At 45.1% G+C, this 14213-nt stretch overlaps 1 protein-coding gene across 2 annotated transcripts in view; it reads right to left on the bottom strand.

Annotated features, from left to right (window-relative positions):
- Nucleotides 1-9849: 9849 nt before the first annotated feature.
- The window catches only part of LOC113580750 (chemokine-like protein TAFA-1), a 140192-nt gene continuing 135828 nt past the window's right edge, over nt 9850-14213 (bottom strand). The window contains exon 5 of one of the 2 annotated variants that reach the window (XM_027015483.3): nt 9850-10625. In XM_027015483.3, the coding sequence (XP_026871284.3) occupies nt 10608-10625 (18 nt within the window). In that variant the 3' untranslated portion in view covers nt 9850-10607. Of the gene's footprint in view, nt 10626-14171 lie in introns of those variants that run through there. The other variant, XM_027015484.3, reaches the window with a different exon arrangement.

Genomic DNA, 14213 nt, shown 5'->3' with positions numbered 1-14213 from the left:
CAGGACTTTAAGTGCGAGGCCAATTCGCCCTCAGACTCACCCTCATTTTTACCCACCAGGGAGTACAGGCTCCACCCCTTTGACTGCAGGCTCCGCCCCTGCCGCTGGGGGAGTGGCCTACAAGAGTAACGATACACCGGATGGATAATCTGGCTCTGCTAATGTTAATGAGAGCGGGTTTGGGTTCCATGACCACAACATTGATTTTTCTGCTTCCTGGGAACGTTGACTCGGACAGGGCATGTGGAGAGGGCGCGTTTTCACACGTCACTGAAAACAGATGCGCTTACACACATAAACATTCCACCTGCATAAAAGTCACACTTGCTTCAAAATAACCTGCATACTCAGAGCTTAGAGAAAATAAGCTCCTAAATTCAGACACAGAAGTAACTCTAGATGAAAAATGTGCCAGAAGCAGTTTGTTCGTGTCTGTGTCATGACGCGGATGTTTCATCACATGATGGCGACTCGCACAATGTTAGCGGAGGAGCTGCGCCTCCCTTTCGCCCCCTGCTGGCCGAAACGGTTCTCTACTTATCGAGCAAATAAATTCTGTAAATTCTGAATTGTTGGGAATCATGAAATCATGCTGGCATGCAACAAGGCACGCAAGCCTCCCAATGCTTTGCTTATCGTGTCGGTAAGCGCGTGAGACGCTGCTTAGCACGAACATCGTCACGAGGGAGTGTCCCTGCTGGGCTGGTGGCAGTAACGAGGGACACACTGTCCCCCTGCCTGTCTGATAGGGTGTGGATGGTGCCACAGAGAGAGAGATCTGGTCTCCCCCGCTTCACTCCTGTGTTTGCATGCCTGTCGCACACCGTGCTGGAAATGGCGTGAAATCTGTGTGACCCGTGACTGCGTTCACCGCGATTGCCTACACTGTGGCAGGAGTTGGGCCCAAAGGGTTAGGGTTAACAGCCAGACCCTTCGTTCACCCACCACGTCCCTCCCAAAAAACGGGATGATCCCATAATGCTCATTACCTCACTGCTGTTTGTTTATGAAAGGCCGTATGATGGACTTTAACAAACAAACATTTACTGTCAGTCAGACTGAATTATTCACTGAATTCACTGAATTAACCCCATCAGAGTCTCTCTCATAGGTGGTTAACTTTAAAATGTTCATTTCAGCAGTAGGCAATAAATGTTTATTATTTATAGAACAATACTGTAATCCATAAGTGGTTTTTTGTGTATTGTGTCATTTTCTCTCTGTCTAATTATGCTCTAGTCATTACAGCCACAGTTGTGTTCTGGATCTGAATAGTGACCTGTGTATGGATCTGTGTGAGCGGCAGTCCAGGATCAGGCTGTTGTTAAGGCATAACAAGTCCATCGTTAACAAAGGTCTCTGCTAACAAGGTTAGAGTGATTTAGAAGAATCAATTAGCTTCGGAGAGAAGGTTTAAGATCTATTAACTGTGAAGATAAATTAGCCAGAGAACAACACTCAGATAATTACATCGCCAATAATTAATATACTTTAATGTAATGAAGGTAGAGAGAGAAAGAGGTTGTCAGTTAGACTATTACTGAGGGGAGACGATTCAAAATCACGTCCAATAAAGACCACAGATTCACTAAAAGGGAATATTCATGTATTATATGTTCACATTATTCATTAGCACAACAAAGAGTTTGGATAAATGTCCATCAATCAGTATGAGCAAGAACAGAAATGACTGAGCATTTTCAAATAATTTCAATGTGTGTGTGTGTGTGTGTGTGTGTGTGTGTGTGTGTGTGTGTGTGTTTGGCGAGTGTAAAAGTGAAAAAGTGGAGCTAAAATGTATTTGTGTGTGTGAGTTAACAATGCCTAACAGGATTACATTTACTCCTGGATGTCTGGTGGGTTTACATGCACCTGGATGCCAGGTGTGTTTACCTGCTCCTGGATGTCTGGTGTGTTTACCTGCTCCTGGATGTCTGGTGTGTTTACCTGCTCCTGGATGTCTGGTGTGTAATACAGCAGTCTGCTTAAGGATATTTTTGTGCAAGTAAGATTCAGGGACATGAAACCTCTAATCATTGCGCCTAAATGAGCAATTTGTGTATGTTCCTGTTGTGTGAGGCATACATTTACTCAACAACATATAGAAGATAAACCAGCAACCTGCACACTAAACCCTGAACCAGCTGCAGTGTTGGCTGGATCACACACACACACACACACACACACACACACACACACACACACACACACACACACACACACACACACACACACACACACACACACACACACGAAATAGGCTTCTTCTGGATCACCCTGGATCACACACACACACACACACAAACACAGAAACTCTTATATGGAAGACCCTTTCTGTTAAACTGCAAATTATTGGGAAAAACGTCTAGTCTGTTCTGATGGGCAGACATAAAATGACACCTGCGCTCATTCTCTTTGGGCAACACCTCTCAGCAGATATCTAGATTGCTTAAAAAAAAAAGAGACAGATACTGTCGATAATACATGTAGACAGATAGAGAGACAGGCTAACAGATTGCCGTATAAGATATACAGATATAATCTTATTTGTTGTTTTGGCATTTGGCTTGCTGATTGTCAGGCATCAGGTCCAATAAAACTGCTGAGTGAGGACAGCCAGCCATGACACTGAACATGGAGATGCAGATGAGAAGCCATCCAGTTCCTGCTGTGCTGGAGCCACTCTCTCATGCCAAGCTGAATGTCCGTAATGTCCTGATGTCCTAATGTCCATAATGTCCTGACACGCATGCAAACCTTCCCAAAATCGGGAAGTTAGATCGCATTTGAGAGCTTCATGGTTTAAAGTCTCCAGGGCAGAGGTAGGCCATAGCAACTGTGCTGTTAACCTCTAATTATGTTTTTCATTTTAGTGTACGAGTTAATTTGTTAATATGAGCACTTAAAGCTGGAGGTGGGAATTTATTCTGTCCAGCTGAAAACCAGTCAAGTAAAATGACTAAACATTTCAGAATTTCTCTCTTAACTCGGCTCTAATCAGTGGTATAACATGGAGCTGTAACATTTATAAAGTGTGATGAAATTGTCAGTACTCAACAGTGTCATGATTTTTAGTTGAGAATTAATGGATAAATTCCATGTTTATAAGATATTAATTTGCTCTGGAGATGTTTTCCTTTAAGCAGTGGTGGTTTTTTAACATAATTTTATGTGGTGCAGACAGGCAAAATCGAACAAGTTATATACAACTCAGAGAACAGGATCCTTTTCCCCAATATTCTTTAAACCAGGACGGTAGATGAGCACTCAGATTATGAGCAGCCATTTCCATGCGTAGCACATCCTCTCTTGTGTTTGGAGCATGATCGTGGGACATTCGAGTGGGCTTTGAAGAGATCAGGTCAGATCAGACCACGTAGCCCCACGTAGCTCCTCCTCCTCCTCATGTTTTATTAATGTCCGATGCTCTTCTTTCTCACTGACATACCAGGCCAACCTCGTCCTTGTCGCAAATCATATTAGCCCTACGAGCGATTAATCTTCCCTTTGACAGTGCCGCGAAAGTGGACTGACACCTTATTCGCGTTCGTAATTAGATCTCTTATTAGGTGTCGGAGTCACCCTCTTTAATTAGGGTTACACTTCCAGCTTGATTGTGTAAGATCATATGGGCAAACTGGAATTGCTGGGACGGATCTGGCTGTGGATGGATTGGACCAAGAACGAATGGCATGGACAGTCGGGAAGATCTTGGACTCTCCTAACATGGCACTGAGTCTTAAATCAGAATCATAAACCATAAATCAAAGAACACCGCTGGCAATAATTAAAAGGTAGCTGGGCTCAAACAGCTGACAAATGAACCGATCGACAAAGCAAATGTGCAGACTTGCGAAACATTCGCTTCTCTTATTCGTCGCTAACATGCATGAAAAAAAGATATACGGTTATGCGAAGATCTGGGGCTGTGCGTAGACGTCGTAGATTTTAAAACTAAATAAATACATTTATCAACTAAACGATTTACAAAGGAAATTAAAAACATTTAGGAATAAATAACCGTTTGTTTGAAATGAAATTTCCGCCATCATAATCCATATGAATTTTTATGACATCGATATTTTGCCATTTCTGAATTCTGCATTAAGTTAAAGGCACTTACACGGTGCTACAGTTAAAGGCCACCAACATCTAGCACATTTGGACTACTCTGAACGGTCCGGCCCTCTGCTAACTGTCCCGGACACATCAAACCCAAGGCTTTTCGATTGCAGGGACACGCAGCAGGCTGTCTGCAGGCTCCCTGTGATCTACTGTCCTGGTGGTGGTGGCGTCTCTCTCTGGGCTCCATCAGTGGAGCACACCAGGGTGCCACTGACGCAGCGCTGCTAGATTTTTAAATGTGCTTTCATTAACCTTTATCCAGCCTTCAGTAATGCTTTGTTATGGCTGTCAAGAGACACTCCAGACGTTTTTGTTTGTTTGTTTATGATTACTTTGTTTTATTTATTATCACTTATCGGAAGGTCTTTTCATATTCATCTGCATGGAAAAATACAGTTGCGAGAGAAAACGACGACGTGCGACGACTGTAAAACTTTAGCAGAGTGCTGGTTACATCTGTTCTCATTTTGAGGACTTTGAGTTCTTTATAATGTAGACTTGAACATACCCTCATGTTCTATATGGGGTTGTAATGTTAAAGGTTGAAGTTGATGTACTAGTCTGGAAATAAAGCCAGTGTGCTCAACTCAAAAAACCTGAGATTTGAACCATAATATATGTATATTATTATAAATGTGTACATGATTTATTATATTATTATTCTTCAGTAGGGAGTTTGCTATTATTTATTCTGGCCCCTGGTCCAGAATTATCTCCCAGAAAGTCTGAGATCTGACTGACACTGCAACCTATTTTACATTACATGCAACTAGGACTTCTGTTTAGGACTGCTGGTTTTAAAGTTATTCTTTTAACATCTAAATAAATTAAATTATATTTTAAATTAGGTTGAATTAAGTAATAACCTATTACCTACTTTATTAAGTTTACTGCTTCATTGAAAAAGAAAGTTTAATTCAAAATTTTCATTACAACCTTTCTTAGGAAACCATAATTAAATTACAAACACCATTTGACTAAGGAATGTGTCTGAAAACACCCATAAAGACTTGCCCTTTTGCAATTTCAGAAATGTAATGTAGTATAAATGTAGTACGAATTAGATTTTCATAATTTCTGAAATCCTGAAATGGGAGAGCTGATATGTAAGGAACACTCCAGGTGTTTAGTGTGCATTTGTAAATAACACTCCAGATGTTTAGTATGTGTTTGCACTGTGGGACTTTGCATGGTTTTTCTGTACATTCAACACAAATCCATTGCAGATGAGTTCTTTGGTCAGGTGTCCACTGACTGCTCTTATACTTATCCTGAGGTGTGTATTTAGTGAGGTGAGACGTGCCTCTCCCGAGATGTGTATTTAGAGACGTGAGACGTGTCTTTCCCGAGGTGTGTATTTAGAGAGGTGAGACGTGCCTCTCCCGAGGTGTGTATTTAGAGAGGTGAGACGTGCCTCTCCCAAGGTGTGTATTTAGAGAGGTGAAACGTGTCTCTCCCGAGGTGTGTATTTAGAGAGGTGAGACGTGCCTCTCCCGAGGTGTGTATTTAGAGAGGTGAAACGTGTCTCTCCCGAGGTGTGTATTTAGAGAGGTGAGACGTGCCTCTCCCGAGGTGTGTATTTAGAGAGGTGAGACGTGCCTCTCCCGAGGTGTGTATTTAGAGAGGTGAAACGTGTCTCTCCCGAGGTGTGTATTTAGAGAGGTGAAACATGTCTCTCCCGAGGTGTGTATTTAGAGAGGTGAGACGTGCCTCTCCCGAGGTGTGTATTTAGAGAGGTGAGACGTGTCTCTCACGAGGTGTGTATTTAGAGAGGTGAGACGTGTCTCTCACGAGGTGTGTATTTAGAGAGGTGAGACGTGTCTCTCACGAGGTGTGTATTTAGAGAGGTGAGACGTGCCTCTCACGAGGTGTGTATTTAGAGAGGTGAGACGTGTCTCTCCCGAGGTGTGTATTTAGAGAGGTGAGACGTGTCTCTCCTGCCACTTAACCTTCACCTTCACCACCGTGCCCCACTTATACATTTGCATGATAAATTACCTAAATACACACCACATATACAGACTACTAATTTTCCCTCCTTAAGTGGTTGAGCCTCTCAGAGAGTGAAGGAAAGATATTCCTGCATCTTAAGTGACCCTTCAGTAAATTCTCACTGATCCCAGAACAGGTGAATTACAATTATTTGTGTAAATATATAAATAGTAAAAGCTATGAATGGTTATAGCGTTATTTTTGGGGAGGGTTTCATAAATTCCCTTAGGAGAACCTTTTCAAGAATTCCAGCTAATTTATCCTTCTTTGGGCAATTCCTGCACATTCTTTCTGAGATCTCCTCGGTAAAGCACTGAGTTTTCAAATCCAGCAATTCAGTTCTCTTGCCAAAGACACACAGCTGTGTGACAGTACATCTCTGCAGCTCTGCACAGGGTTTCCATACTTGCTTGGTGTTCCACTAGACCTTTGCACAGATAATTAGGTCACGAACATTTGTCAAGTTGCCTGAAAGAAAAAAAATGCTTGTGTTCAATATTTTAAAAGCCAAAACTTGTAGATATTATTCAGCAAACAAACAAAAAAGCTCATATTATCATGCAAAATAAATTTTGATTGACACCAACTCACGACCCCTTAACCCACAGACACAAGTTAACCACTCAAAGCTCAACCAACATCTGTAATGGATTTATTGATGGCAACAATCTCTCTGGCTTCTTGTTTATGTGTTACAAAGATTAATCCTTCTCATTCACATTTGCATTTTCTACTTTTAGAACACTGGTTCTCTGCTATTAAACAAGGGTGACATCCACATGACGCTCGTTTGCCTTATCTGCATTTATTTACGCGACTCTTAGCGTGGCCGAGAGAGAGCCATTCGGAAGTCCTGCGCACCTGACCGCCAGCGACTCACCGCGCGCGCGGACGCAGTGCTGGGAACGCCACCGTTAATAAAGCTCCAAGATGGTTTATACAATATCAGGTGGCAAGCACACAAGAAGCCGTCGAGGATTACGGCGTCTTGCCGTGAGATGGGAGCAGGTGGTAACATCTCCATCGGCACGTAGGGCTCTAACAGTGACACGAGGCAGTTTTTAATATCCGAGCTGTTCCCAGTACGTCCCGGAGGCCAGGGGAAATTTGTTCCCTATTAAAAAGGAAGTGTGATTTTTAAAATGGTTTTTAAAACGTAGAACCCACTGCTGCGTAGACTATTATGGGATGTCATGTAGGGCATAAAGGCACTCAATGGCACTATGATGGATTTCGTTGGCCCATCTACCTCATGCCCCTGGTTATCCTTTGCGTTGTGGAATACGCAGGGGATGAAAACACCACCCAGGATGAATTATCTTCAACATGGATTCTGACAGGCGTGGGTTGGTTAGTGATTTCGCCGTGACGGATGTTGGCGGAATCGTCACCAGACAAGCGGTTTATTTGGCGTGAACAGTTTGTGCTCGGGAAGTTAGACTCTTAACAGCGAACTGATATAAATAAAACTATTTCTCGAAGTTTTTCAAACCAGTCTGGAAATACATGTTTGCACTTTGTGAATCTATAATCAAAATTTGATTATTGTTCCACTTATTGTATAAACGTAGACTGGAAGAGGCTACAGAAACTCTTTCACTGTGATAGAGATGCTCGGATTTGACAGGAGCACTTGCAAAGCTTGAACGTGTGATTATATTACAGCGATATTAAATTTGTATTGATTGGTGGTAAATAACATTACATCTAAACCCTTATACTACTGGAATGTTGTGAGCAATGGATGAGGACGCACAGCTGGCTTTAAACTCTGATCATCTCATAAAAATAAAATATATAGATTATTGATTACTGCCGGATAGGAGGGACGGGGGCTGTCGGCCTGGTTTACAATTAGAGCTGAAAACAGGCATCCGCCGGCCGAGCCTCCAGGATGTGGGAGATGTTTCCTGGGTGTGCTGGTGATGTTCCGGTCCGAGGAACACGGGAACTGCTGTCAGCGGTGGAGCAATGGTTTCTCCACGCACGCGGCCGGCCTCCCTGGGTGACTCCTCACTCCGTCGCTCCTCACCCGCTTTGAGAGGGATCGGGAGGGCTCTTCGTCCACCCGGCATCCGGACGCACCTCCCGGCCCAGCAGACGAGGCATGCCTCATTCCTCCACTTTCCCCTCGTGTGTGTATTAGCGATGAACTCGCGCACTCCGAGCTACGATGCTCTGTGTGAGTTAGGAGGACAGGCGCAGTCTCTGGGCTCCAGTGGGGACTATTAAATCAAAGAAGCAGTAGCAGCAACAGCGACAACAACAGCGACATAAATAAATAAAAAAAAACAAGTGACAGCAAAAACTACGGCGGTTCCCGCTGAAGGAGGCAGCACGTTTATCGCTTTGCACTCCACTGCGTGCGCCGCTCTCGGCAGACAGCCAGGGGGACGCCCACACTTGTCAATCACACGACCCGCCGCCGCTAGACAGCCGTACGTACCGCGTACGGAGTCTTTGCTCCATGATTAAATGATTAATACACATTCACTGACTTGGGATGACTTAGACATGTGTAACTGTAACAGCAGGGGACGGGGATTTGATAGAATCGGCAGTTTTGTTTGGTGTTTTTTTTTTTTTTTTTTTTTTTTTTTACATTTCGGAATGTGTTCTTTAAATGAAAACACAGACCGCAGTGACACCCGCAATAAAGAAAACGGTGATGACGATGGTGATGAAATCATGAGAATAAAGACCTTCGCCGCGAGACCGCATACGTGACGGAAAGGACTTGATAAGCAATGAGCTCTAAGTGGACTCATTAAACAACACACGTGGACCCAGAAGAAACCCAAGGCCAGCGGCCTGTGGTGGCAGTCAGTTCCGGTGTGCCGATCGCAGACTGGCAATGCGGCGCGTCTCTGCGGGGCGTTTCAGGAGAGCAGCGGAGAGGAAGTTCCTTTCAGCAACATCGAATCTAAACTGAAATGCTTCTTAAACTAATGACATGCAAAATATTCGATGTATTCCATCCTTAAAATGAGTGACATAAGTGGATGAATATTTGATGTTAAACTAAAATTAAGTCATTGACCATTTCAAATACCGTGCCAGTAATATACAGCACGTGATGACACATTAGAGTGTTATGCGGAGAGAAATAAAGGGAATTCTTTAATTCTGATCAGATTCTGACCAGACTGCATTTGTATCTACCAGGACTACTGTAATTCCACATGGGCCAGACACGCTTCCTCTCTCCGTCTACCTCTTAATCCATACTTTGCCCCAGAAACAGGACTTACAGAAACTAGCAGGATCTACATCTACTCCCAGACCAGAGCCGGTCACGTCCGAGAAGTGAGGCCAGAACCGAGGACAGTTACAGGGGATCCATCTGCACAGAACCATACAGCCGATTAGCAAACACAGCCCGTGTTGAAAGCATGTTCTGTTGCCAAGATGCATCTCTACATGTTACACGTTTATAGATCTGATTATCTGCTCGTTTAAGGGTGATCGTGAGCAGTTGTCTTATGCTGTCAGTTCAGGGTAGAGGGGCATTTTCCATAGATGAGATGGGGGGTGGACTTGGGGGGGGGGTGTTATCAACCACTGGGACAATACTCAACAGCGCAGTCAGAGATCATCTCTCAAACTATCTATATGAACACTCTGCAAGGGCTTTTAAGGTCATATGACTTTTTTATAGGTGTATATATATATATATATATATATATATATATATATATATATATATATATATATATAGTTACTCTGCATATGAATAAGGCTCCAACAAAGTACATTGAGCATGCTGACAGATAAAAAGAGACCAGGTCTGAGTTTGAGCAAGTGGGTCAAGATGTGACCTTTGGCCCTTGACACAGAGGCTTGTATATTGTATGCGATGTTTGTGTGTGTGTGTGTGCGTGCACGTTCCAAGGGAGTGCAGAGGGTCCAGGCTGGCGTGCGGAAGTTCGAGAGACGCTAGCACTGTGCACAATCCCCTCCACGGCTGCCACAGGTGAGACCAGGGGAACGTGGGTAACATCTCAAATGGATTCACCTCATTATCTCCACTGAGTCACTAATCCAACACGATCCTCTCCTCAGTCATCCACTGGTGGGATCAACCACTTTGCCTTTTTGGTGGTGGTGGTGGTGGGGGGGGGGCAGTGTTTTCAGATATTGGGTTAACCCTCTAAATAAGTCTGCTAAGCTGTCTCGAGACAGCCTGGAGGATGTGTGTGTATGTGTCTGTGTTTGAGCGTGTTTAAGGAGGCGGGGGGTTCTTCATGGAGAGGAACATGTAGGGAAATCAATCATGGCCTTGGCTTGCTGTTATTTTCAAAAAAAGAGAGAAAAGAAAGAAAGAATCCTTGGCATGCAGCCAGCAGAATGGCGTTCTGTTTCTCCAAGGGAAGCTTGTCCTCCGTCACGTCTCACGCAGGTGAGCCAGTCAGCGCACTCTTTGATGGAATGATTTAGTCCACTGTGACAGACAGGACAGCCGTGTGCAGTCTGATGGGGGAACTCTGGGTTTAGGTCCGTGGATGAATCTGTACAGCAGGAGAGGAGAGAACAGCATGGGAGAGAAGTGAGGGAGAGAGGGAGAGGGAGGGAGAGGGAGAGGGAGGGAGAGAGAGAGAGGGGGAGAGAGAGAAAGAGAGAGGGAGAGAGGGAGAGGGAGGGAGAGGGAGGGAGATAGAGAGAGGGAGATAGAGAGAGAGATAGAGAGAGGGAGAGATAGAGAGAGAGAGGGAGAGACAGAGAGGAAGAGAGAGAGAGAAGAAGAGAGAGGGAAAGATAGAGAGGGAGAGAGAGGGGAGAGAGAGAGGTAGAGAGAGGGAGAGGGAGAGAAAGAGAGGGAGAGATAGAGGAGAGAGAGAGAGGGAAAGAGAGAGAGGGAGAGAGAGGGAGAGAGGGAGAGGGAGAGAGGGAGAGGGAGAGATAAAGAGAGGGAAAGATAGAGAGAGAGAGAGAGAGAGAGAGAGGGAGAGAGAAAGAGAAAGAGAGAGGAAGAGAGAGAGAAGGAGAGAGAGAGGGAAAGAGAGAGAGGGAGAGAGGGGAGAGAGAGAGAGAGTGATAGCACATGCTTTTAGTTACACAAGCTCACAATATATTACACCATATAAAGGAGTATCTGAAAACATTTCTGCAGTGACATGGAGCTGCTCTGTAACGTGGATCTGATCTGTAACATGGACCTGCTCTGTAATGTGGAGCTGCTCTGTAATGTGGAGCTGCTCTGTAACATGGAGCTGCTCTGTAACGTGGAGCTGCTCTACGATGTGGAGCTGATCTGTAACGTGGAGCTGTAATGTGGAGCTGCTCTGTAACATGGAGCTGTAATGTGGAGCTGCTCTGTAACATGGAGCTGTAATGTGGAGCTACTCTGTGACGTGGAGCTGCTCTACGATGTGGAGCTGATCTGTAACGTGGAGCTGTAACATGGAGCTGCTCTGTGACGTGGAGCTGCTCTGTGATTTGGAGCTACTCTGTGATGTGGAGCTGCTTTGTGATTTGGAGCTACTCTGTGATGTGAAGCTGCTCTGTCACAAGGATGGTATTGTGTGGTCCCTGCAGGAATTGAAGGGTTGAGTGAAAGGATCACGGAGGGTGTGTGAGAAAGCTGTGCAGATCTCTCCAGATTGCCAAGTGGGTATTAATTAAACGCATGTGCACATGTGTGGGGGGTTCTAATACCCTTCTCCACTTCCTATGGCATCTTTTCCCTGTTTATGATCTAGCGCAAGGCCATCGGCAGCCCAGCCTCCTCCTCCTCTCCTCATTCTCCCTCCTTCCAGCCCTCTCTCGTTCAAACACTCTCCATCTTGCCCCCTCGTTCTCTCTCCACCTCCGCCTGTCTCCTCTCCCGTTGGGAGTCTTGCTGGGTTACAGTGGGACAGTGTGTCACTCTGAGGCCTCTCTTAACGATGAAACTCTCCGCTCTGTAGGCAGACAGCCACCACGCCGGTGTCCCTGATTGTCCCATCTCGGAGCAAACCCTCGTGTCCCCGAGCTAACGAACATCCAGCTCCCGCAACCGAATCATCCGCTTATATCATTACCAGAAATCAAGGCAAATAGTCTCCTTAACTGGCATTCTTGCATACGATGACACACATACACACACACACACACACACACACACACACACACACACACACACACTGTTCTATCCATCTATCACTTTGTGTCCCCATCTGCCTCTGCTCTAACTTTCTCTCTCTCTCTCTCTCTCTCTCTCTCTCTCTCTCTCTCTCTCTCTCTCTCTCCGGCCTTCTCTGAGGGCTGGTGAGGGGCTGGAGGCGAGGTTGAAATGAGTGTGGGGTGCGTGTGCGGGTGAATCTGGGTATTAGGGCCCAGAGCTCGGTAAGGCTAATTAAAGTCTCCAGCCTGTGGCGCTGCCCTGAGCACCCTGAGCCTATGCTGACACTTCCTCTACTCAGCTCGAAACATGCAGGTGCAATCCAGAGAGAGAGAGAGAGAGAGAGAGAGAGAGAGAGAGAGAGAGAGAGAGAGAGAGAGAGAGAGAGAGAGAGAGAATGTCTCATCCTGACAATCCCTTGCCCTGCTTGCCCCAACAAAACTGGCAGCTGTCGGGCGGGCGTTACGCCCGATGTTCTGTCATCACACCCAGGCATGGCCTTGCAGGGGAGGTGGGCATGTCCATCACATCCTGGCAAACCCCCCCAGGGGTCTGGCTGTGACTTCCTGTCATATCCACCCTGACAGATGCATCACTCCCACAGCACCTGATTCAGTCCCCACTAACCTGCATAGCAGTGATGTGTGCACAGGCACCAAGCATATCCATACACACGCACGCGCACACACACACACACACGCACACACACACACACACTGTTTTACTTCTACATGCATTTAAAATTTCCTTCAGCACACTAGCCAGCAGTGAGTTTGAAAGTGTTAAATAAAGATTTGTATTATCATTGATATGTATTAATTGAAAAATATTTTTTAAATGACTTTATGCCTATATGAGGGATTGAAAGCAGATATTTCTGAGACATAGGATTTCGTTGTGTGACTCTAATTCCAAAGAAAACCTTCTCCAGTAGTGTGCAGTATTATGTCAGACGCGTTCTCTGTGGGAAACTCCGAATGCCAGACTGTATTCTTTCTGCTGGCTTCCTTCAGTAATGGCCACTCCCACCAAAAAATCTGTTTCCTTTTGCCTCTGCGTCTTCCCTTGAGTGGCTGTCATTGTGATGACAAGTCTGCAAATCCTTGGTGCTGACTTCACATTCCGGTCTTCATCCCAGTGACAGAGAAACAGGACAAATGCAGGAACTAAGCGTTAAGTGTGTGGTTTGTTATACAGCAGTTCTCACACATCCTAAAGTGGACCAGTGTCCTGGTTTTTAAAATAATATGATTCACCTCAGAACAGTGCAGGGAATGTGCTGTGTTAAACTCATAGTATGCCGAGTGTGGTTATACTGAACATTCTGCTCCAGGTCTGGAGTCTGACCGTTCTGTCCAATCTAGTGTAGCATGCAAAGAAAATGAAGGAGTGAGAAGAAATCACAGAAGTGCCACACCAGCACTTGTGCTGATCTCCTACACACTCCTGATCTCCTACACACTCTAAGATGTTTTTTCAAATGATTTGAACAGCATCAGCTACCTGTACACCCAGAATGTTACTCAAAATGGCTTCACATCTTTCTGAGCTGTTCCTAGTGACACTAGTATGGTATATTCAGAAACAGAGTGCTGATTATTTCACTTAAATACCACTAAGGGTATCAGCAAACTGTATTTCAGGGTGTGTTTGCTCAGGTGTCCTCCTGCGTCTCCATTCCCTGCTAGTCCATTTTAGCCCCGCCCACTTTAGAGGACCACAATCCTACATGTACTTCTTGCATTCTAATCCAGTGATGACATGTAAATGCGACACCTCCAGCACCAGCCGGTCTCAGGGCTGTAGGTTTCAACCCAAGGACAGTTTGTCAGGTGGAACGGGCCGTGATACTCCCTCTCTCTCTCATTCTCTGCAGCATGTGGGGTTAGAATTCTGACCCCTTAGTGTGTAGGAATATACAGAAAGACCAACAGACAGCGTGAATGTGTCAAGATCGATTTAATATGGCAATGACAGGCGGTGAAAAGAGAAGACG

The sequence above is a fragment of the Electrophorus electricus genome, chromosome 22 (assembly GCF_041902795.1).
Source record: "Electrophorus electricus isolate QZ-2024a chromosome 22, ASM4190279v1, whole genome shotgun sequence".
Classification (NCBI taxonomy): Eukaryota; Metazoa; Chordata; class Actinopteri; order Gymnotiformes; family Gymnotidae; genus Electrophorus; species Electrophorus electricus.
The sequence above is the reverse complement of the archived record's forward strand: the minus strand, read 5'-3'. Positions and strand labels throughout refer to the sequence as shown.